At 37.0% G+C, this 25,869-nt stretch overlaps 1 protein-coding gene across 3 annotated transcripts in view; it reads left to right on the top strand.

Annotated features, from left to right (window-relative positions):
• The window catches only part of DCAF10 (DDB1 and CUL4 associated factor 10), a 56,910-nt gene extending 33,606 nt beyond the window's left edge, over window positions 1-23,304 (top strand). The window contains exons 4-8 of one of the 3 annotated variants that reach the window (XR_469779.3): window positions 142-344; window positions 8,671-8,784; window positions 11,145-11,290; window positions 13,081-13,511; window positions 22,951-23,304. Coding sequence is in view for 2 of the 3 variants with exons in the window: in XM_001372064.5 (XP_001372101.2) it covers window positions 142-344; window positions 8,671-8,784; window positions 11,145-11,290; window positions 13,081-13,449 (832 nt within the window). In the remaining variant the exon portion in view is untranslated. Of the gene's footprint in view, window positions 1-141; window positions 345-8,670; window positions 8,785-11,144; window positions 11,291-13,080 lie in introns of all 3 variants that reach the window. The other 2 variants (XM_007498028.3, XM_001372064.5) reach the window with 2 other exon arrangements.
• Window positions 23,305-25,869: the final 2,565 nt, after the last annotated feature.

The raw sequence follows: 25,869 nt of genomic DNA, 5'->3' as shown, positions 1-25,869 counted from the left end.
GGCTGGCTCTCAATCCACTGAGCTACTCAGCTGCCCCCTGTCTATATCTATTTTTAACCAAAAGTTAACAGTGTTTTAAAAGCAATACCTAGGAATGATTTGGTAAACAACTATTAAATGACAACTACTTATGATCTGTAGGTGCACAGAAGATGGATGCCCACACAAGAAATTCTTTCATACACGTTTTCTGATGCGGATGAGGTTAACACCAGACTGTTCAAAAATGCTGATTTCAACCTCTTCTGGTTATCTCCTGATTTTACATGATCTTGACTTAACAAAATCTCTAGAGGTTGGAAGCTATCCAATCTTGAGGGCAAGAAGAACTACATCAAGTTCAGGTAAGGCTTGCTTTAGTAAAAGGTTTCTTAAAATTCAAAAGACGGTTCTAAAATTGTTAATGGGAAAGAGAGGAAAGAATTAAGAGATTTTAGGAAGCAGTTCAGTTCAGAAGATTCTGAACAAATATCACTGAATGAAGAATTTTCAGAACATGTTATTTCTGAATATTGGGCAACATTCAGAACATGACATAAAGTCTTTCGTGTATTTGGGTATTCATTAGTCTATGATGCATCGCAAACAATTTTTGTAGGAGAGAATACTACATACAAATGCTTTTTTACTGCATTTTCTTAACTTGATAGTTCCATTAATAATGAAAATTGCAAAGATTCACCAGTACAATTATGATTAATGTTCATAATTAAAGCTCTAAGATAATGAAAGACTCTAAAATACCTTTTATGAATCATCAAAGGAAAATTTAATGTGTATTCTAAACTAAAAAACTAAAATGTTTTGTGTATATTTTATTCCATATATAGTCTTTAACTTAGAAACAATAATGAATGACACAGATATCAGTGACCAACTGCTTGTCAGTTAGTCAACATGTTTATTAAACACTTATTATGCATCAAGCACTGTGCCAAGCTCTGGGGATACAAAGAAAGTCAAATATATATTTCCTGCCCTTAGAGCTCACACTCTAATGAGAGAGATCACCCAGATGTGTATGCTAGTACTTAAATTCTTGTGGGGTCCTTCTCTTTTCTTAGCACAGGACTTATTCATGACCTCTGGGGAACTCTAGACCAGTTAGTACTCTGTACTCCAGCTATACTTCAAAATACCCATGAATTAATTTATTCTGGGTATTTCTCCTACATACGCAATTCACAGTCTTTCCACACCTTCATAAGTTACAGTGGCCAAATAATTCATCATTCAGGGGTAAGTTTTTCATACATTCCAAACTTTAACTGTTTCTCAGATGATATATTGCAGCCTTTCTCATGAGGGAGCACACCTACTAGAGCTAATGTAGCTTTCAAGAACTCTGGAATATTCTTATGCCATGAAGAGGCAACTTATTAGACTTGAATGGAGAACAGTTGAATTATTTAATGGGTTCAAATAGGCTTTTGTGGGAACTTGTCATTTATTTCTTTGGGGAAAAATGTTCTAAATTCCCACAAACTGAAATAAATTATTTTTTAGAACATGCCATCTTTGGAAGTTGAGAGAATCTTATTCTAATTCTTTGAGATTGTTAATGTGTATAGGCTCTGAATGGCAACTCCATTAATCCAACTGGCTTATTAAGAAAAACACTCCTTTTGTCGGTGATGTCAGATGATATGAGTTTATGACACTTTTACTTTCATAATCTTATCAATATGAGTATTCTCTTCTCTGTAGATTGTAGCCCATCTCTATATGTTGTTCCCATATGATTTTTTCCATATCCTCCTGCAGATCTTCCATAAAGGATTTATCCAGCAAGCTGCCTTCCCCAATGTTTTTGAACAGTTCAGGAGTACCACTGCAACTCTTAGGCTTTTCTATCTGTTTATTAACCTTGTTTTCCATATTTGAAAGGCCCCACCTTCATTTCCAATCATTCACTTTCTTAGTAATATCCCTTACCCCACTTCTTCTTAGTTTTTTTAAATCCTAACTTTCTATCTTAGAATCTATACTAAGGATCCGTTCGAAGGCAGAAGAATGGTAAGGGATAGGCAATTTGGGTTAAGTGACTTGCCCAGGATTACATAGCTAGGAAGAATCTAAGGCCAATTTGAACCCAAGACCTTCCACTCTATCCTCTGAGCCACCTAGCTCTCTCAGGAGTATATTTCTGATGTTTATATTTAGAAATTTAGCCATTGTCAAATAATTGCCACCTCAAGAACAAAAAAAACTTTAGCAAACTCACTTGGTTTACTTGCAGTAAGGCCAGAAATAACTGTGAAAAATAGCTTTGGAGTTCAGAATAACCTTGTCCAAAATCTTATGAAGAAGGATGATTGTCTCAGGAAGTAGAGAAAATAGAGGATGAACCCAGTTTAACTTTAAATCAACTTTTTTTCATTAAAAATTTAAAAAACATTTTCCCCTCTTGCCTTTTTTTCCCCTTTTCCCATCAGGAAAACAAATCCCTTGTAAAAAATATGCAAAGCCAGGGGGCAGCTGGGTAGCTCAGTGGATTGAGAACCAGGCCTAGAGATGGGAGGTCCTAGGTTCAAATCTGGCCTCAGCCACTTCCTAGCTGTGTGACCCTGGGCAAGTCACTTGACCCCCATTGCCTAGCCCTGACCACTCTTCTGCCTTGGAGCCAATACACAGTATTGACTCCAAGACGGAAGGTAAGGGTTTAAAAAAAAAAATATGCAAAGCCAGACAAAGTAAACATGCACATTGGTCTTGTCCAAAACAAGAAATGAGTTCCTTGAGAGCAGGAACTTTCTTTTTCTATTTATCTCTAAATATTAGAATAGTTGTTTGTACATCGTAAATACTTAATAAATGCTTTATTCACTCATTCTGTTTCTTAAGTCCATATCTTATCTATCAGGACATGGGTAACATAATTTATTGGTTGAGTGGAATTATGGTTGGTCATTGCACCAGTCAAGTTGGTAAAACCAGTTTAACGAAAGTATAACTATGTAGAGTCATCCCTAGTGCATCCAAGGAAGAAAATGAGATGACTACAAACAATTAAGATGCGAAAAGATTTTCAAAAGCAATTTCTTCATGAAAGATAGTGGATCATAGTCCCTGAGATACTAAGTCCCTGAGAAACTTAAATGGTATGAAAGAGTGCAAAGATGGGAAAAGCAGCTAGATTGGGCCAAGAATATATAGAGGAGTACCATGGTAGAGTTGATACAGTTTTAAGGGCAGTAAGGGAACTTATTAAATACGTTATCTGAATGAGGAAAAGATAGAGGTCAAAATAAAAATTCTTGAATTATGTTAATTCTTTAAAAAATTACCAAGGAAACAAATCAAGGGCAGATATTAGAAGAACAGTCAAAAGTCACTGTCTTTCTCAAGACATAGTCAACAGCAGACATTAAGTACATGAACTCATGTGGAGTGAATTAGGCAGAACCAGGAGAACATTGTACACAGTAACAGCAATATTGTGGAATGAACAACTGTGGTAGACTTAGCTACACTCAGCAATACAACTATCTAGGACAATTCTGAGGGACTTATGACAAAGAATGCTATCCACCTCCAGAGAAAGAACTGTTGAAGTCATAATGCAGATCAAAATGTGTAGTTCTTCACTTAAGTTTATTTGGATTTTTGTTTTATTTGATTATTCTCTTGCAAAAATGAACACTATCAAAATAAAAATGGAAAAAATAATTTAAAAAATGAAGTGAACTGGAAAAAGACTGGGCCTCCTAAAAAGGGTCTTGGAAGAAGTTTCTGAGCAGAAGGGGGAGGCAAACTGAGGCTGCTGAGGAAGTATTTAGTAACAAAGCTGAATCAGTTTCAAAGATGATGAGATTTCAGGTAATCAGTTTATTCTGAGGGACGTCTGATGTTCTAGGAGTTGAAACCAAAGTGGTTTAAAAAAATGGAGAAACTTGAGGCAGAAAGACCAACCAGTAAACAGTCACAATAATCTGGGTATGAGGTCATGAGGGCCTAGGCTGGCTTTGTGGCAAGTGTCAGAGGAGAGATGAGGTATATATACAAGAGATATTGTGAAAATAGAAGTGACAAGACTTGGTAATAGATGTGGTCAGAGAGTGAAGGGCAAGGATGACACCTACTTTGTGAAACTGAGTGAGGATAATGGTGTACCCTGCCCAGTAATAAAAAGAAGGGAGAACTTAAAGAGAAAGATAATGCATTTAATTTTGGACTTGCTGAATTTAAGAATTCTATGGCATATTCACTTCGAAGAGGCAGAGATATAGTGGAGATTTAAATCTGAGAATCATCAGCATAATAATTGAATCCCTGAAAAATGATAAGCTCACCAAATGAAATACATAGAGGGAGAAAAGAGGATCCAGGACAAAGAATTGAGGGGAAACATTTACTGTTAGTGGGAGGGACTTGGACAAAGAGTCACACGGGAAAGACCAAGTGAATGAAGACTGTCAGTTGCTAAGATTTCAGCATGGATTTTGATTGACATGCTATAGATACAGCTTATTTCAATTGTGTGAGTGTGTATGTAGACACACACATACATCTGTATCTGGGACAGAAACAGTAGGTGAATAATGTGTTTCTCCCAGAATTGAAAAGAAGAGGATGGATTACTTACAGGAAATTGTAAAACTACTCTTGAAAGCAAAGATCCATTTTTTCAGCGTTGACCTTTAATGGTATTGCTATATAGTAATATAGAGTAGTGGGTAGAGAGGTGGCTTTGGATCCAGAAAAACATGACTTTAAACTAAACTCTGTCTCTTACATGTGCTAGTTATGTGACCCCGGGCAAGACACTTAAACTCTCAGGTTCTCCAAGCACCTCTCCACTTATATATTAATGTACTACCTAAGTGAACTAGTTTTGTAGCTGTATGTCAAAATCTGAAGCCATTTTCTCCTATTTGAATTGTTAGAGCAATATTTTTTGAGAATCATAGAATTTAGGAAGCCCGATAGTAAACTCAGGTTATAATAAGATTTTTTATTGGTGAGAAAGTAGTTACTGATGTTCACCTAAGAAATTAAGTGATTCTCTACCCCACCCCTCAGTTATCCCAGTATCTTTTTGCTCCTTGAGATATATTTTAAAATGATCTCTCACTGCTTTCAAGATCTTAAGGATTTTGGATTTCCTTATTGTATCATGATTCTTCTAGTTACTCTTCTCAATTTCAGTTTCTCAATAAATTTATTCCATGACTTATTATGGAAAATGCTATCTACCTCCAGAGACAGAACTTTTGGAGTCCTTTTTCACATCACTGTATTTAAGGTTTTATTTGGGAGTTTTGGTTTTATATGAGTGTGCTCCTAGTGTGTTTTACATTACAATGAAAAGAAAAGAAAAATAAATAGATAAATTTATTCCACTGTTGCTGTTGATGAAGATAGATCATTATAGGAACTCATTTCTTGACATGACACTTGGTTACAGAAACTAATGGGTGTGCTGACTATATATATATATATAAAATTTTTTAAACCCTTACCTTCCATCTTAGAATCAGTACTGTGTATGGATTCCAAGGCAGAAGAGTGGTAAGGGCTAGGCAATGGGGGTTAAGTGATTTGCCCAGGGTCACAGCTGGGAAGTGTCTTGAGGCTAGATTTGAACCCAGGACCTCCCGTCTCTAGGCCTGGCTCTCAATCCACTGAGCCACTCAACTGTTCACAATATATTTATATATATATATATATATATATATTTTATTCATTTATTTATTTTATTTTTTTATTTTTGTACAAAAAAATCAGGCATGCCATACCCTTGGGGTCTGGCAGGACCACATTGGTTATTCAGAGTTAAGAATTATAAGAATGGGTCTAATAGTAATAAAGTAAAATAAAATAATAATAAATAAAATAAAAAATAAAGTAAAAAAAGTGATAGGCCAGGAAATAGAGTGGTATGGATTAATGCAGGTTGATTGATAGGCTGAAAAGTGTGAGAGATGGAGAAGAATAGGAATTTTACTTTGCTTGTTTGTTTTTGCCAGGGATTATGATTTGTTCAGTTTAGGTGAATATTGGAAACTAGCTTCCAGTGAGGAAACTCCTTTTAGTGCGCATCTCCAACTGCTCTGCAAAATGGTCTTAGAGTTGTTGGAGAATAGGTGGCTTGCCTAGGTATTAGCCATTATAGATCAGAGGCCAGATCTTTTTGCCTTAGAGACCAGCTCTGTTTCATAAATATACTCTGTGTATTTTGGGGGGTAAAACGGAAGGGCATCCTTCCATCCTTCCATCTATGCCCTCAGAGGGCATCCTGGAACATAAATCCTCTCTAACAAGCAATTTATAGGCATTTATTAAAATAGCACTTAACTATGTGCAAGGTACTCAGTGAGTGTGTACAAAGACAAAAATGACCAGTTCCTGCCCTCAAAGAGTCAGCAGGGGGTTGTGAAGTTCAAATGAAGCGATGTATGTGAAGATCAGAACTGTGATTTTATTGATGCAAAGAGCCCTTGCTGAGGAACTTCTACTAAAGAAAGAATGCAGGAGAGAGCCTTAGAGTATCTTCAGTTAGCAGTAGCAGATGGATGATTGTTTAGCAAAGAAAAATGAAAAAAAGAAAAAGCAGATAGTTAGGAAGAGAACCAAGAGAGAGAGCAGTGCTGCAAAAGATGAGAGAAGAGAATGTATTCAGGAGGGAAGAGTATTCAACACTGTCAGTTGCTGTAAAGAGGTTCAGGATGACTGAAAAAAGACCAATGGACTTCATATGAAGTAAGATCATTAGTGACTTTGGAGAGAGCAATTTTAGTTGAATAGTGAGGTTGAAAGCCACTGGAGTGACTGGAGTACTGACCTTATAGTGAAGAAAATCCAGATTCACCAAAGAAATAATAAGAAAAAAGACCTGTACAAAAATATTCATAGCTGTGTTCTTTGTGGTGGCCAAAAATTGGAAAATGAGGGGATGCCCTTCAATTGGGGAATGGCTGAACAAACTGTGGTATCTGATGATGATAGAATATTATTGTGCTCAAAGGAATAATAAAGTGGAGGAATTCCATGGAGACTGGAACACCTCCAGGAGGTGATGCAGAGCGAAAGGAGCAGAACCAGGAAAACATCGTACACAGAGACTGATACACTGTGGTACCATCGAATGTAATGGACTTCTCCATTAGTGTCAGTGCAGTGACCCTGAACAACTTGGAGGCATCTACGAGAAAAAACACTATCCACATCCAGAGGAAAAACTGTGGGAGTAAAAACACCGAAGAAAAACATGATTGATCACATGGTTCTATGGGGATATGATTGAGGTTTCGGCATTAAAAGATTGCAAATATGAATAACATGGAAATAGGTTTTGAACAATGATACATGTATAACCCAGTGGAATTGCTTGTCAGCTCCAGGAGGGGGGAGGGGGATAGAAGACGCATGTGAAAAATCATGAATCATGGAACCATGGAAAAGTATTCTAAATAAATGTTTTTAAAAGGTTAAACAAAAGGGAAAAAAAAGAAAATCTGGGTTTAGGTTCTTCCTTTTTCACTCACTATCTTGTTTACTTTGGAGAGAAGTCAATGAGTATACTGAACTAGAGGACCTCTAAGTCCTCTCTAGCTCTAAATATATGATACTATCAAATCCTCTACAGTGTTTTAAAAAATGGTAGTGTTTATGGTTTTAATATAATTTTAAAAATGTTAATATGCTTTTGAAGTCAGATTGCATCGAATTGGTCCCAACAAGGAAATTCAGGTAATGGGATCTATTCCTTTTCTAACATTAGAAAATAGTATAGGGGGCAGCTGGATAGCTCAGTGGATTGAGAGCCAGGCCTAGAGATGGGAGGTCCTAGGTTCAAATGTGGCCTTAGACACTTCCCAGCTGTGTGACCCTGGGCAAGTCACTTGACCCCCATTGCCTAGCCCTTACCACTCTTCTGCCTTGGAGCCAATACACAGTATTGATTCCAAGACAGAAGGTAAAGGTTTAAAAAAAAAGAAAGAAAGAAAAAGGAAAATAGTATATATAATACAACAAATATTTCATTGAAATAATTTTTCATTGAAATATTTTCATTTCATTTTATTGAAATGAGTGTAGCTGTGGTAGAAAATGTTCTGGAATTGGAATGAAGAAGACCCAAGTTCAGATTTTCTGTCCTATACTTGCTACCATTATTGCTATGAACAAGTCCCTAGTAGTTTCTGATTCTTCATTTATAAAATAGAAGTAATAATACCTTAACTACCAGACTTACAGGATTGTTGTGACTTTCAAATGAAATAATGTATAAGAAGTGCTTAAGTTGACATTATTAAGATCACAGATTTAAATTATTCAAATTAGAAACAAGTGATACTGTTTTTTTTTCCTTCATTTTTCTTCACTTAAATCTTTGAATTAAAAGAAGCAAAAGAATGCGAGGGTTTGCTGTATTCTTTAATCTTAGTTGTAGTATGACTTGTATATTTATTATGATGTACTTCGGATGACTTAAAAAAAAAAACAAACCCATACCTTGTCTTGGTTCTCTAAGACAGATGAGAGATGAGGACTAGGCAATGGGTTTTAAGTGACTTGCCCAGGGTCCCACAGGACGTCTGAGGCCAGATTTGAACCCAGGACCTTTTGGGTGGCTTTTTAAAGAACTGTTCAGATGTACAAAAAAATTAATAGGCAACATTATCAATTTATTAGTTTTTTATATTGGTGTTCTTTTGCATTTTCAAGATATGGCTACTTCTCCAAGTTCATCTGCTCCTAGACCTTCTGGTTCACCTTGTCATCAAAGTGATTCTAGTTCCTTATCTGAGAAAAATGTGTCACGTTCCTCTCAACGAGAAGGTATGTAAAATAGAAAGATTTTAATATCTTGAAATAATTGATTCCATTAAATTAAAACTAAGAGCTTTCTCTTTAGTTTTAATCCCTAAAAATAAAAATTACTTGTATCTTCAGTAAAATTTTTAAAAATTCTTTAGTCTTGTTACAGTTTTGTTGTTTGATTAGGAAAAGACTGTGTTAGCTAGTCTGGAAAAAGAATGTTGGCTTAAAAGCCAAGAGACTAATTTTATTTCTGGTTTTGCCACTAATTCTCAACTGGTTAGTAGCAAGATGGTTAACTAACTGGGCATATCATATCATCTGATCTCTTTGAGACCATATCCTCATCTGTAAAAATCTAGCTTGTATTTTGTTGTCATAAAATTTCTTTGTCTTACAAAATTCTGAGAATAGAACGAAATACAATCTAATTTTAACACCTCTCTTTTTGACTGCTCCTGAAAATGAACAAACAGTACCTTTACAATCCCATTTCTCCCATTTGAAATCATCTCTCTATAACTTAGGTCCAACTAGCTTTAAATTTTCTCTCATATAAAACTTCCCTAACCACCTCAGACCACAGAAATGTCGTTTTCTGAGCATCCTTAACACTTTGGACCTCATACGTTTGTTGTGAGGTTCAGATGAGGTAATATATGTATAGGATTTTGCAGACAAATGTTTTCATAAATAGTGGTTATTAATTATGTATTAATCATTAACAGCTTTTTTTGGTATCAACTTAAAAATTAAGTATTTTATTTAAAAAACTGCATCAATAAAAGAATTATACTTTTTTCTTCTTCCAGGTTCCCATTGGAATTCTTTGTTCATTCCTTTGGCTTTACTTTTCCCATATGTTTGTGGTCTTTCTTCTTGGTTCTGCTTTTTTAAAAATGCTATATTCTCAAAAAAGTCTGTCCAAATTTATTTGTATTTTTCTTATTTGTTCAGCTAATTGTTTTTATAACATTTCAGTACACTACTGTACAATTTATTTAATCATTCCCTGTTGTTGGATACTTAAATTGATTTCAGATATTTAGATTTACACATAGCATTGCTATGAAAATCTTTGAATGGACAGCTTTTATAATTTGAATTACTGGGTCCAGTGCCATGGTAATTTTTATAATTTTCACTCCTGTTGCCAGATTGCTTTTGCAAGTTTACAGTGTCCAACAGCAGTCAATGTATGCTTTTCTCCATTACCCAGATTTTCATTTGATAAAATTCAGTTGATCAAGATTAAAAACAACAAAGGGAATTAGGTGTAAATTAATTTTTAATCACCACTGTTAAAGAGCCAGTGCTTTGGAGAAATAATTGTATCCCAAACAGGTAAAACAAAACAAAGGTACTCACTTTCATCACTTATTTGACTGTAGTATTAGAGAGTCTAGCAATTGCTGAAAGATAGGAAAAAGATTTGAGTGATTAACATTGGAAACAAAGACAAAATATCATCAGAAAATCTAGCCACTTCAACCTAAAAAAGATAATAAATTTGATCAGAAAATTTGAAAGATTGAAGAATAAGCACAAAAAATATTATACTCCTTACTAGTGATAAGCATTAAATTACCTAAGAATATACAAGTTCTAATTGAGAAAAGAATTGTAGAGCTATAATGGTCTAAATTAAGTAGGACCAAAACAACTGGAGTGAAAATATATGTTGATAGGTGAATTGGACTACTATAGTAAAAATGGTAATACTTCAAAATTAATTCATGTATTTAATAAGGAATAAACAGTGATGATGAAATTATGTGGAAAAAATCAAGAATATTAAAAAGTACACTGTAAAGAAAAGCTAATAGGGTAGGGATTCTCAGATGGAATTCCAATTGGATGAGAGGATGAAAAAAAACTAAACAAACCAGACAACCTAAAAAATGGAATGAGATATTTATCTGCATCATGGCAAGGGGATGAATTATTTTTAGTTTTAAAAGTAGGGAGAATTATTGTTCCTTACTTTCATGTTTAACTATTGTATCTTTAATTTGAGCCAGGTTTTTTTTTTTGTTTGTTTTTTTAAGCCCTTACCTTCTGCCTTAAAATCAGTACTATGTATTAGTTCCAAAGCAGAAGAATGGTAAGGTCGAGGCAATGGGGGTTAAGTGACTTGCCCAGGGTCACACAGCTAGGAAGTGTCTAAGGTTATATTTGAACCCAGGATTTCCCATTTCTAGGCCTGGCTCTCGATCCACTGAGCCACGTAGCTGCCCCCTAGTTGAACCTGTTGAGAACGTGTAGAGGTTTATAAGAGCAGTTGAACAGCTACAAACACATCTCTTTTGAGTCCTAGGATTATCAGTTGTATTCATTGAATACTCTTGTATTTACCATTCTTAAAATTATTGTTGCTTTAGGTGTGTCACCTCGTAATAGTCTCGAGGTTTTAACTCCAGAAGTTCCTGGTGAGAGGGACCGTGGTAACTGCATTACATCCCTGCAGCTACATCCTAAAGGGTGGGCTACCCTTCTTCGCTGTTCTAGTAACACAGATGATCAGGAGGTAAGAAAAGAAAAGGTTTTGAGTCTTTTGAAGGTTCCTTGCAACACATTAGCTTTGAGAAACTTTGTCTATTGGGTTAATGTGAAAGTAGATCCTGTACTGTGCTCTGTTTCCACAGTGATTGCTTGAGGTCTATTTATTTAATATCAGATGGCAAACTTCACACACGTCAGGTTGTGTACAAGGCTGGCCCCAGTGCTTCAGTTCAGCACAGACTTACTGACTCTAAGCCATTGCTAGGTGATAGAGAGAATCTACAGCATAACATAAAATAAAATCATTTTTCTTTTGTTTATTTTTTTGGTAAATCGTTTTTCTTAAGGAACTGTTTGTCAATAATTCTACTGGTTTCTCACTATTCTGGGCTCCCCAAATTCTAACCCCATTCATTACACATTCCATTTGGGTGAGGGCTACAATCAGAAAGTTTTTTAAAATTTTTACCTTTTTTTGATGTGCCAACATTTTGCAGACCATATTAGACAATTTCACCACAATTTTTGCTTAGCATAATGACTGAAAATAGTTTTTTGCTTAGAGTAAAAGGTCATCCAATGGCCCCTTTCACTTTATGGTTATTAATGTTTCAGTATAGTTGACTATAATGTGAAATTTAGCAAAGGATATTAAATTTTTCCATTGATTTTTTTTAAAGCTCTACTTTATTTAAAAGGAAAATAAAAAGTTCTACTTTATGGATGTTAGGAGGTATGGTGGTAGAGGATGAAATAAATGACTGAGGAAACAGAAGTTCAAGTTTACCAGCATATCAGTTTAAGTAGTGCATACCAGGTGCCTAACACATCAGAACCAGACCTCCTCAGTTTAGGACAGTACTCCAAATACAGCAGGAGACATTTTTTAAATTTAAAAACAACTAAGACCAATTAATTAAAAGAAAACAAAGAATACAAAATTAGGTGATTTGATTTCTAACTGGAGAAAAAGATTAGAGACTTTACAAATTGGAATAGAGACTGCTAAATAGTTGCACTTCCCCCCATGAGTCTGTAATTCAGTCAAAGGAACAATGGAAACAGTAGCTGCAGTTTTCAGATAAGACATATGAGTACAATTGTGAGCAAACTCCTTGCCTTAACCTTTGGATCTGACTAGGTTTCTGGTCAACAGAACCTAGGCCTCTAAGTAGCTAGTCCAGCGTCCTAGCCATGCAGGGTTAGGTTCAAACAGTGCAATAACATTTTTTTCCCCTCATGATTCCCACAATTAAATAAAGTTTTCTCATAAGACCCATAATTAAATAGAAAGGGAACTGAGCTAGCTCCAGAATGGCATCAGTGTGATTCACTTGTTCTGTCAATTAATCACTTGCTATTCCCCTCAGAAGGAGAAGGGAACTAGGGCTTAAGAGGACCACACTTTTCTTAATCCTTTTTGAAAACTTCAGAGGCTTGGGTTGCCACTGTTTTAGAAAGTATCAGAGCAGAAGACTAGGAAAAAGACTTCAAAGCAGAGGGCAAATCACATCAGCCACTCCTTTAGATAAAGGCAAGATGGAGGATCTGAGGCTCACACTGGGACATTACCATCATGCATATCAATTTTCTACGGTGATTTTGTGAAATCCATTGGCTAAAAATGTTCCATTTACATTATAGGATTTAGAGCCCAAAGAGTCTTAGAGATCATCTTGTCCTGGGAGTCGGAGCCAGGCCTTTGACTACAAATCCTATGCTCTTTCCACTACATCATGACGCTGAATTTGTTGAATGAGTGGTTGATATAACGAACGTTTGTCACTAATTTTTTTCCTTTTTTCTTTCTCTTAGTGGACCTGTGTCTATGAATTTCAAGAAGGGGCTCCAGTACGACCCGTCTCACCTCGTTGTTCTCTAAGATTGACTCATTATATTGAGGAAGCTAATGTAGGCAGGGGGTACATCAAAGAACTTTGTTTCAGCCCTGATGGTCGAATGATTTCTTCCCCACATGGCTATGGGATCCGCTTGTTGGGATTTGACACCCAGTGCAATGAACTTGTTGACTGTCTGCCCCAAGAAGCTAGTCCCTTGCAGGAGATTCGTTCTCTCTACTCTCACAATGATGTGGTTCTGACAACCAAGTTCTCTCCCACACATTGTCAGATTGCCTCAGGGTGCCTTAGCGGACGTGTTTCTTTGTATCAGCCAAAGTTTTAGGCACAACTGACATCAAAAAAGGAACTCTTCTGGTGTTCAACTTTTCGATTACTTCAGTTTAGGTGAAGTATTTCTTTATAGATCTTGTGTGTGTGGTTCAAGATCCTTTTTCCTAGGGGTCCATGAACATCCCAACAATGACATAGGAGTACTCAGTCCGGCACTGGATGTTTGATACTGCAGTTCTCAGTCAGACTCTATGCATTGTCTTTCCTCTTCAGCATTCCTCTGCTCCTGCTGATCCTGTGCCATTGTTTCTCTGGTTGTGTTGCACAGTAGCTCTCGTCAGGGTTTTTCTTTGGGTGTGACTCTTTGTAGACTTTGGGCAGGATTTTTGTTTGGGGTAGAAGGAAACTGGTCCTCGTACTAAATAAACCTAGAAGTTTGATGTTGGCATATTGGTTATTACAAGTGAACCTTTATCTTGTCCCTTCGTTTGACCCTTTTAAAATGCCATTTATTTCACTACAGAGACCAGATAATGAACTTGTTCTCATATGTATTAGCATAGGTTTTACCACAATGATCTTTGAAGTTTATTAAAACTGCTATAATAGTTTTCACAACATGAGGGATTTTGTTTATTGTAAAATACTAGAAAAATGTTGCCATGTCTTTGTAATTTGTTTCCTTTGTGTGAAGTTAAATTGCTAGTTTCCTTACTGTGTATACTTTGTTTTTATTGACAGCTCTGAGAAGTAAAGAAAGGGACTTTTCTTTTTCCTGTGGTGCAAAAAAGGTTCTGCTGGCTTAGCAGAATGCATTTGTTGAGTGATGGGAGAAGCATCATTTAGACACTTTTGTCATCTTCTTTGCTGCAATCTATATAGTGTAGTACAAACTGTTATACTACCTGGGGCAAATCAGTGAGTCAAGATGCCCTCTCTTACTCTGCTTTCTTCCCTTATTCCCATTGGGAAAAAATGTGTGTAAGAATACCGAGTTCTTTGAGGACTCTTAATTTGTTTCATTGGTGTTATATTTGTTAGTTGAGAACTCCAGCACTATTTCTAAGCTAATTGCCTAGTTATGACATTATTGATATTGTGACTGTATTTAATGAAATTTAACATAAGAGCACATACTGGATAGATTTCATATTTAAACCAGGGCTGGAAATCTTTTTTTTTTTTTAATTTTATCATGGGCCTGAAAATCATTGGCCTACAAGCAAACAATCAAGGGCCATTCTCAAGAAATGACAATTATTCACAGGTTGCCATGCCAATGCAACATTCTCCCACCAACTCTTATTGCTAAGTAACTATCATTGGTACTTGCATGTATTAAAATATTACTTTTGTAGATCTATATTTGTAGGATATTTGTGAAGAGTTAGATTGTAAATTAGGCAGTAGCTCAGGCCTATCACTTGGACCAGAGATCACATATCCCAGCGTAGGCAGTAAACTTCAGAACTACAAAAATATTGATATAATTATTCCAAATGAAGCAAGTTTCAAAACCTATTGAGCCAATCGGATTCTAAGAATTTAATTCATAAGGAGAAAAGGGTATTTTGTATCTTAGTATTTCAGTAATCAACATATGTGACATTTCTTAATAAGCCCTCATAACCAATCATTCAAATGTACAGATATGCCTCATTTTAGCCAATAAATACATTCCTCATATGTTGGGGAAATTTCTGTCCACTCAAATCATTTTCTCACTGATTTGTATAATACAATTGGGAGATGCTTTTCTGTAGAAAAATGTTGCCACAAGACATAATAAAAACCACCCTTGTGCATGCAGAGAACTTCTTTATGTAATATATTTAGAGAAAAAGAATTTCCTGAGGTAAAGGCCCTCAAACAAAGCTACTAGCCAAAATGAAGCCATAAAATGCAATTATTACATGGAAATCTCAAATGCCATATCACAAATTGTATTCTTTTAGGGAAAAATTCAGCAAGAGAAAGCTGTCAGTTTACATTCCTTGGCCCTTTACAATTCAGTCATTAACTCCTGTGGTAAAGGTAATTGTTGACTTTTAAGAACTAAACGTTTTTGAGACTTGAAAGGTTTTTTTTTTTTTTTCCGTTGTTGTTTTAGCATGGATGGATAGTGGCTGTTAATGACTGTCAAACTATTTAGTATTCTTGGAAGTTTGGTATGGAAAGTACTGGCATAACTTTCTGCAAAATGGGCTATTAAGTACCTATTAAAGGTTCTTCTCTTATGTTTTATTTCCTTGAGTGTGAATTCCACATGTAGCAAATTAAATTTTCTTCAATTTGAACACAATTATAATAGCCCCTTCCTAACAGAAATGCCTCAAGGAATAAGTAGATGTTATATAATGAAATGGAGTGGAGAAAAGTCCCAAATGAAAATTTTAAAATTTAAGAACTGCCTAGACTCTGTAGATTCTAAATTTTGTTCTTAATAATGTTCTGTAATGACTGCACAGTAACCAGCATGTATTAAGTAGAAAAAGAAAACAGCATAAGGAGTGTTGTACTTTACCTGAAGCAGTGAACTTTTTTATTTCTATAATTTCTATTTCAAGTTAATTTTTTCAAATTGGTTACATCTTATAGTAATAATAAATTCAATTTGTTATTTCATGTTAATTCTAGTCATTTTTATTCATAATAGGTTATAAAACTTGAAGGTGTGTTTAGTATAGTATTCTGCACTTAAAAGAGCTTCCAATCCCCCTATTATCTTACCGAAAGACATATAATAATGGATAAAGTCTTATTAGAAGAACAGAACTTTGGATCTTTGTTGAGAGTCCTGAGCATAAACAAATGTATACATAACTACATTCAGGGGTAGCGAAGTGGGTGGCATGTTCAGCTTTAGTGTGTATTTAAGTATATTTAACCTTTAATCTAAGGTGCTAATCATTTATTCTTACCACATCCCTGGGAAAAGTCCAAATACTGCTTGATGACATTGTTATACTACTAGGGGAACAAATAGAGAAAGGCTGTTACACAAATCATCTATTGATAGATTTTACTCTGGGAAATAGATCTTTTTTTCCACATGGCTAATAAAAGTACAGAAACATCCTAATAGTTGGTGACAATCAAATAGTTGTGATATATAAAATATGTACATTAAACCTTCATCTGGAATATGTTTCCAAGAATGTATTAAGTTTATACCTTTTAAAAAATCGCTTTTGATTGAAAATTTCCAAAATTCTCACTTCCTTCTATTCAGGATCATTGTGTCAGTTACTGTGTAGTGATGTTTCCAGATGTACAAAGCCATTGTTAGCCCCTATTATAAATGGCTAAAAAACACCTTCCCTTTTAGAGCCTGTATTATCTGGGCTCAATTTTGAGCAGAGGTATTTCCCTCCTAATTTTTCTTGGTTCTTAGTAATCAAGAAGCTGAGTAGAGGAAAGGTCTAGTTTTCTCTTGCATCTACCTAAAATTCCACACTTTCAAGAATGAAGACTAAACATGTTTCAGAAAATACCATTATAAGACAAAAACCCCAATAGGACTTGGACTTGGGAGTCAGATAACTTGAGCTTGAATCTCGGCTCTGCTTACTTTGTGCAAGTCAATCTCTGGCCCTCAGTTCACTAATCTGTAAATGATAAAATGAAAGAGTAGGACTAGATGGGCCCTTCCAAGTCTAAATCTGTGACAGATTGATTTTTAGTTATAGAGATGCATTTCATTATTTTTAATTATATGTTTGATTAGAATATTCTTCAAACTGTCCAGATATTAATCACATCCTTAAGACAGAAAACTTTAAGTCATTATCTTCCCAACTATATATCTGTTCAGATACTGCTAGGTAAATTTTTTGCAGCATATCTTTAAAACACTAAGTATTAGTAGAAGCCACACATTTAAATGCCATTGCAATGCATCATAAAAACTTGTGACTTTACCTCGCTTTCTTTAGTTATAAAAATGTTATGAATGGCATAAAAATTAATGCATCAGTGCTTTCTTGGGAGATTTCCAAAGGGATTGTAAGATAGTTGGAAAAGTCAGTTTTGTTTTACTTCTGTTTGTACAAGGCAGCTATAAATAAAAAATAATCTGAAGGCTGAAAATTTAATCCAAGTATTACATATTCAATAGTATATAAATATTAATCTAGTCACAATTGCCTCTAAGAAGGCAGGCAGAAAGTGTAATTTTTAAAAATTCAGATTCCATAATTGATTTTTTAAATTCTTTATTAGTATCAATACTCAGTATTGGTTCTAAGGCAGAAGAATAGTAAGGGCTAGGCAGTTGACTTGCCCAACTGGGAGGTGTCTTGAGGTTAAATCTGAACCCAGGACTTCTTGTCTCCAGGCCTGGCTCCACACCTAATTGTCTCTTATTTTAAACTGTCATTTTAATGGCAAAAAATTGCATTAGACTTATAATTTGCTTTCCCTTTTTATTTATATAATTATTTATCAATCTATTTATCTATTTATTTGTCCTACAAAAGTTCAACCCTTCTTAGGGAGCCTGTGGTCCTCTTACTGCAGAGGGCCAGGCTTAGTGTGGATACCAGATCAACTTAGCCCAGTCCAAATTACATCTACAGATTATGCTTACTGATAATTCTTATTTACTTTTTGAGCTCATAATGACTCTCAGTGCTTTAAAAAAAAAAAAACAAAGCCAAATCCTTATCAGATATCAGATTCTGCAAAATAACAATTCAAAAAAACAGCACATATAAGTTAGTAAATCTTTTGTGAAACTTAGGATTTGCAAAGTTTACTAGAAAAAATCAGATTTGGTAATTAAAATGGCACTTAAGGTTTCAATGAACAGATTTTATATAGAATTAAGCTTTATTACAACTGGAAAATATGAAGTATTTATGTTACAAGTTAGGAAATAGCTAGAAGGCAAGGCCTAGTGATGGATTTTGCCATGTTCATATTTATAGAATGGAAATAAAAGGTAACTGAATATAGGTTAAATTCTACCTCATAACATTAATTCTACCTCATTCTTCACTGAAATGAAGCATGGATTTTTAGTTTAACCCAAGCATGCACTTTTACCCCAGAAGAAACCAGTATGCTATTAGAAATAGTTTAGTGATGTATACATGTAGTACTTCTAGTTGATTTTCTGACCATTTAAATCATTCTTTGGATTGTGTGATCCACCTTTTTGAATAATTCACATTTCCATAGCACTTTTAGGCTTACAAAACACTTCACAAGACTGAGTTGGGTAGTTCAAGTATTATTTCCACATTACAGATAAAGAAACAGATCTGAAGAGGATAAGGAACTTGCTCAGGGTTATGCTTTTAGAGACTGAGTACCCAAACTGCAACCTTCATGCCACTTGTTAGCCACCCCTTACCCCAGACAGGGGAGGGAGGAAGTGCTCCTATTGAGTTGCTGGGCAGAGGGGCTGGACATGTGAGAATAATCCTGTGGAGAGAGGGAGGGGAGCATCCCCTCCCTGGCACACGTGCCATAGGTTCACCAGCACTGCTCTAGGGATATAGGTCACAGACAGGCATAGTTTTCTAACTCATTCAAAAAGGTTGTGGCTGTATTTGTATATATTAAAGTGAAATTTTTATATTTATTTTCAGTAAACATGATAGGCAGCTAGGAAGCACAGGGAATGGAAGTGCTGGGCCTAGAGTCAGGAAGACTCATCTTCCCAAGTTCAAATCTGCCCTCAGACATTTAACTAGCTTTGTGACTCTGGGCAAGGCACTTAATCCTGTCTGTGTGAGCCGGGGATAGAAATAAATGTCAAAGCATTCCAGTATCTCTGCCAAGAAAACTTCAAATGGGGTTACAAGAGTTGGACCAACTGAAATAATTGAAGAACAACAAAACATAATTTGATTGGACTCTAACCACATTACAAAAAAGTTTGGAACTCCATTGTGGAATATGGTTAAGGACAAAGCAGAGTTGGTTTTATTTTGTTTTAAATAGCACTTAAGACTTTATTTTTCATTAGGTTGGTTTTTTTTTGTTTGTTTTTGGTGGAGGAGGGTAGTGGCAGTTCTGGAGAAGATTAGAGAATGGTTAATGGAGTGGAAGTTCATGTGCCCTTAAAGCTATGACTTTATTAGATTTGAAAAGAAAGTTGAATTTAATGTCTGTATAGGTTGAAGTCTCCTGGGATATCTATGCTAAGAATAATTTGCCACACATCAACAACAAAGGGAATCTAGACCCTAGCAATTAAAATATTAATTGGCTAGAAAAGAATGGCTATAAAAATTAAGTGAGCAAGCCGAAAATGACAACCCTACAATTGTTTTCATAAGTTAATGCTGGTTTGGGCACAGCTAACATAAGAGAAAATTATCCCCAATTGCTTTTTGTTGCTACTCTGAGACAAAGGATTGAGATTGTATTTCTGATATGATAAGTTTAACACAAGAGCCATTAAGCTACTGAATGATTAACAAGTTGTTATGGCCTATATGTCTTTGAATATAAAATACTCTGTGAAGTTGTCACTTAAAATCCTTAAGTATTGCTACCATGAAAAACGATCTTGAACCTAAATAATGCTTTAGTCTTAAAGCTAAAGTGGTTTAAATTACTACAGTTTAAAGAAAAAGAATTTAAAATTATATCAGAACATTAAAGAAAAAAACATCAGGACTTCTTGTCATGAACTGCAATTAGTTAACATACCAAAATTATTCTCTATCCCATTAGTACTTTAATTGGGGTAGATATAAATGCATGGGTTTAAAAAAATTGTGGTTCTCGATATGTTCTGACTACATGGTATTGGTTCCTAAGCAACATGAAGGTTTGCATAATGAAGATTAAGTAAAAGATATAACTATATTTTTAAAAGCTAAAATTTGTCAAAATAGTTCATCAGAGTGTTTCATTAGCACAGCTTATTGCCTGAGACATTGCTAGCCCGATGGATTGGAGAGGTGTCTCTTCTTAGACAGCTTGGAAGTCATAGGTAATCTTGATTGCCTCTAAAAACCTTTGGAACAGGGAGGGAAATGGCAGATCTCTTTACCTTGTGGAATGTGTGATGGTCTGGACAAAGTTTATCCCTGGCATCTTCCCTACTCAGGAAATGAAAGAGGTGCCTCACGCTCCAGGCAGACACTCAAAAAGGGGGTTATGGAGTCATATTTCCTTTTGGCTCTGCACTCCACCCCACCCACCCTGTGAAGACAGGGAAAAAACACTCACTGGCCCTGGAATCAAAGGACCCGAGTTTGAATTCCATCTCTGATGTGACTGTGGCCAAGTCCCCCTAATCTTGCTCAGCCTCAGTTTCTTCCTTTATAAAAGCAGGGGATTGGACTAGATGGTACCTAAGCTCCCTTCTAGATCTAGTTCTGTAATCCCCGTGGGGTCTGAGGGAGATTTGAGAGGCCAGCATCCATGCTGTAGGTTTTAATCAGTCATCCTTAGGCTTGAGATGAATAGTGTTCTTTCACAGGATTTTTGAAATTGGTCAGACATTAAATTGGGACCGAGGGACAGACAGTCTCCTTGAGTTTTGTTCTTCTAAAGCTCACTAGAACACTCTCTGATTCCAGCTATCTTCTGTATCTTGAAGAGTCTTGGTGTCTTCCCATCTTATTGTCTCCACAAATTTAAACGCCCTCATCCTGGTGATTGCAGTCTCTTAATTCAGATCGACCCATTGGTGTTTGTTGTTGGAGGAGCAGACCCAAAGCCTTGCCAATTTGACAGGACCTAGCGGAGTCTCACGCTTTCTTGGTTCTGACTTTAGAGCATGAGGTCCTTCCACACCACTCATTTGGTCAGATTTCTCTTGTGCCTCTTTGGACCTCGGGGTCGGGGATCTTCAACTTCCAGTTCGTCAGAACTTGGTCGTACCTGTTAAGTCAGGTCGATATGAACGCGATTCCTCACGTTAAAATTTCCGTTTTCAACAATGTGTTCATCTGCTCTCATAATGGCACTTTATCAAAGCAGAGTGTATTTCCTTATTGTTGGCTATATGCTTTTCTCAGATTTCTATTCATTCCCTGCCTCAGCTTGACGAGTGAGGCCTCGTTTTAATTAACTTTCTCTCGGGTCTGAAGGGTTCCTCGGTCACTGCCCATCTTCATTTCTGGTTGGAGCTACAAGTTAAAAAACAAAAGCCAACAGCCAGAGAAGCAGAGGTGCCGACCTTCACCTGGAAAATGTCCAGTATTCGGCTTTGGGGCGGGAGCAAGAGGGAGAACAGGCGTCCAGCTTTTGTAAGTCAGTCAGCCTCGCCACATGCTAAAACTGCAGACTAGATCATCTCATCTGCAGTAAACAGCGATCTAAATCTCCGCTCTTCGTATTAAGTTAGAATGATTTCCAGGGCATTGAAAACGCCTTTAAAACCCTCGCTACGTATGCTCTCCATCAGAGCGCTGTCGGTCGGCTCTCACCACGTTTTCAGAGGATAAGAATGGGGGCTAAGCGAGGAAGGCTGTAAATGACGTTCGAAAGCCTACTTGTCTGGTTCTTGCTTGTTACCTAAGAAAACAGCAAAACACCTTCATTCTCAGTGAAATCCCTGCCAATGAACCGGTTCATCCATTACTACGTCAGCCCAAATCAACTAGAAGCGTTTGTTTCTGCATTCTCTAGCACAGGCAGAAGCGGGGAGGATACAGCGTCCTCTTTGTCACAAAAGGGTCTAGTGCTGAAACAGAACGTCCCAATACGCCATCTGCCTTTTACGGAGATGCTTTGCCCACAAACTAAGAGGACGGGTGCTGACTGACTTCGCTTTAAAGTGGAACATGCTTCCTTTAGAGAAGTAACTCCCCTAAGCTTGAAGATACACCCAGAGGAGTGGGCATAGATAGGCCTGAGGGGAGGAGAGAGTTCGCCCGTTCTACTTTGGAACGGCTCAGTAGCTTTGGACTTGATTTCTTCCGACTCTTTCTTATGGTTGCTCCTCTGCAGGGTTCTGCCCCACGGGGACCAAACGCGTGCTGATCTTTCCCTACTTGAAACTGTCCACCGCTCCTCTCCCCCATCTTCTCTTTTCCCAGCATCTCCAGCAATACTCTTCGGATATTATTGAATGGTGCAGCATCCTAATTTCCCTCCTCTGGATACCCTTCAGATGGTCCGTGTCCTAACATTGCTTAGAACTGGACTCCAGTAGCATTCTCGTCTTCCTCACTGAAGACACGTGTCTATAAACTCCATTTAGGTTGCATTCGAGCTTTGTTTGTGATTCCACATCACGTTACGTGCTGCTCCAATTAGGCTTGCAGTCAATAAACTCTAATTTTTTTCACGTGAACTGGTGGTGTCTGGCCAGCTTCCCCGATTTGTGCAGGTGATAAAAACCAATAGTGTAGCCTTTGCTTGGATGGCTCAATAATCGCATCACTGTGGGTGTTCCTTTTTCACGATGCAAATCCCAGCTTGTCTCTGCCTGCGTATTCTCCGGGACTGGCCCATCTTCTGCATTTGGGCCTTCCGCTTGACAGTGTCAGCGGCTGTCTTTGCTCTTGCTACATGACAGGCCTATTTTTCCTTGCCATGTATTTGTCCAATAACATCTCTTCTACCTCTGCACGATTCATTGTAGGTGTGTTGCCGCTTGCCACGCTTCCTGTGTTCCTCCTTGTGACTCTATCGGTGACCTTCTTCAGAACTTGGTCATACAGTGTCGCCAGGAGAACATTGTTTACAAAATCGGGCCCGAGTCACTGAGCGAAGCGTCTTGCCGTTTCTCAAATACAGGCTAGCCTGCATTGCTCTTGTTCAGCTACAGACCCAGCTCTATCCAATTGCAGCGCCTGACTAAGATAGACCAGCTCTGTCTTATCCATCCATCTGTACAATCATCCTGGATCCATTTGGTTTTTTCTTGCCTTTAAAAAAGGGGCATTTTCCTGTACTGACTCAAATGCTTTTTATAATCAATAAACAGTAAGCGCAATAGGCTCTTTGTAATCTTTGCACCTGGGAATCATGTGGTCATTCTCGTAAGGAACAGTTTACAAAAATCTTCCTGTTCCTTTCTCAAACCTGAGTCAAGGTACTGCAATATGCAGATTATCCTCATCATTTTTGTAGTTTAGAAAGTGGTTATGTGAGTAATAAGTGATTTTGGTCACCTTTTTTTTGGCTAATAATTGTCTAACATTTAAAGATTAAACTTTTAAGATTTGCAAAATGCTTTACAAATATCCAATATCATTTGATCCTTCCAACAACCTTGAGAGATAGGGTTTTATTATCCCCATTTTATAGATGAGGAAACTGAGGCTGCCAGTGATTAAGTAGTTTGCCCAGGGTCTTATACTTTAGAGAGTGACTGAGGCTGGATTTGAACTTGGGTCTGACACCAGGCCCAGAACTCTTTTGCAACACCTACATGCCTCTAGTCAGGGTAAATATCTTTTCCAAGCCAAAAGCACAGACACCCCACCCCAACCGCCACAAATATGGCTTAGTTATTACATCATTATCCTTGTTTTCTTCAGTGTCACTTCCATTTTATTTATCCCTATTAATATTCACACTACTTTCAGCCCGCTAGGCTGGCACATGGTCACCTTTTTAGATCCTTAGTATGTCACTCAGTTTTCCTCCAGATTTGATAAGAATGCCTTCAGGCAGCTTCAGTCCACTCCATCTCTTCCACACTTCTATATCCACTTTTGTTCCGTTGTGAGTCCCGGGGGTTGGCACAGGAGGTATTAAAGAACCTAAGAAAAAAAACATCCTGTAAATTCTCATTCTGGCTTCATCTCAAGTCAACATAAAGGTCAGTCCATTCTTTCACAGAGACCAGAAAGATCTTCCTAAGTGCCAGATAACCAGATTCCTCTGGGAACTTCTTCCAATACGCTGCGAATGTTTACTAGTAACTTTCTTGGGCACGCGTTTTCACCTTGTGGAAAACTCATCAGATTAAAGCGAATCCTTTTCATGCGGACTTCCTGGCACTGCAAAGTCAGATACGGTGATTTTTAAAACTTTGTTTACATTTTATTCTAAAACTTTGTGGACGTTGGGAATGTGTGTAAGCACGTTTCCAACTGTGTGACGCGATCTAGCCTGCTCTCCTTCATGCCTAGGAAAATGACTGGACGCCTCAGGGGGGTCGGCCTTGGCCACCTGCTGCCTAACATGATATCGGCCCCTACCCCGAAAATTTTCCAAATACGAGGTTGTCGTTTTCTTAAATTTCTTAAAAGAATTAACTTAATTGCTTCAAAAAGTATGGCTACGTAGGAATCACTTAGGCGGCCACTTCAGATGTCAACATTTACCTCCAACGGATACTCATAAAAGACGAGTTTATGAGATATCTTTTCATTTCCAGCACAAGACTGGACTGCACCAATGACATTAGTCATTATTAGAAAGCAGATTTTACCAACGGGCGTTCCCTAGATGTTCATCCTTTTATGTCTGGAATATGTCAAATTCACTGGTTCAGACCACACCGTCGTGTTGGTCATGGACTAACTCCGCGCAGCTGTCCAATGATCTTGTTACGGCCTTAAAACATCGGAATGGCCCACACAGGACATTCAGCAGCTCTACGCCCACTTACTTTGTCATTTCCTATAAAGAGCCGCCGTCCTCTCTAGTTCTAAGAGCAAGCAAAGGCAGACTCAGTTGATATCTGCTAAGCTGCTCAGGCTTCGTACGCTGAAGCTTGTGAATTCCTGCGGTGCTCAGAGTTGCCTTCTAATTAATCTAGAATGGCACTGAGCCTGGAGAGGTGGTTTTCCAGATACCCAAACTGCAGGATGCTAAGGGGACCGTTGAAAACAGCTGCCAAAAAACGATCAAGAGACAGAAGAACTCAAAAAGGCACAACGGCTGAGGGCTATAATGTAGGATTGAATAACAACACACAATAGGCAAGAAGGCCTGTATCATACCACAGTACAATAATGATGATTCTGAGCCCTCCAAAGTTAATTCCATTCACTTTCTTCCGTTTAAGAAAGTGGATAAAGGATACAGTCCAAAAATCTTAAACGTTTTAGTGTTTAAGTTAAAGCAATAAGCTTCAGGTATGTGGAAATTGAACTATTTTCTGATGCTGAAGAGAGGAATTCCTACTATTCTGAAAGGTCTTCTGATAAAAATTTGGCATAGTATATTGAAAAATGTATTATGGATATAACAACCAGTTAACGGCAGTGGAAATCTCTATGGCTAAGGAATAAATAGCATGAAAACAGAATGGAAGAAAAGTATCCAATTTTCAAAAAGAGATCAAGGAAGCTAAAAGCAGTACAGTGAAGGCAATAGGCAATGAATATGTAATGATAAACGCTGAATTAGGGCAAGAGGCCTAAATGAAATGACAAAGGATCTGCAGCTTCCATATAACTTGAAATAATCTAAAAATTGTATGTCAGTTGATCCAGGAAAAAAATGAGTTTTAACACAAAGCATAATGCACTAACTTACAGGAGACCAAATGGGGAATACTGACTTAAATGTATTATATCGAACTGTTAACGAAGAAAAAATTGAA

Source organism: Monodelphis domestica, chromosome 7 (genome assembly GCF_027887165.1).
Source record: "Monodelphis domestica isolate mMonDom1 chromosome 7, mMonDom1.pri, whole genome shotgun sequence".
NCBI lineage: Eukaryota > Metazoa > Chordata > Mammalia > Didelphimorphia > Didelphidae > Monodelphis > Monodelphis domestica.
Note: the sequence above shows the minus strand (reverse complement) of the source record. Positions and strands in the feature narration are given on the sequence as shown.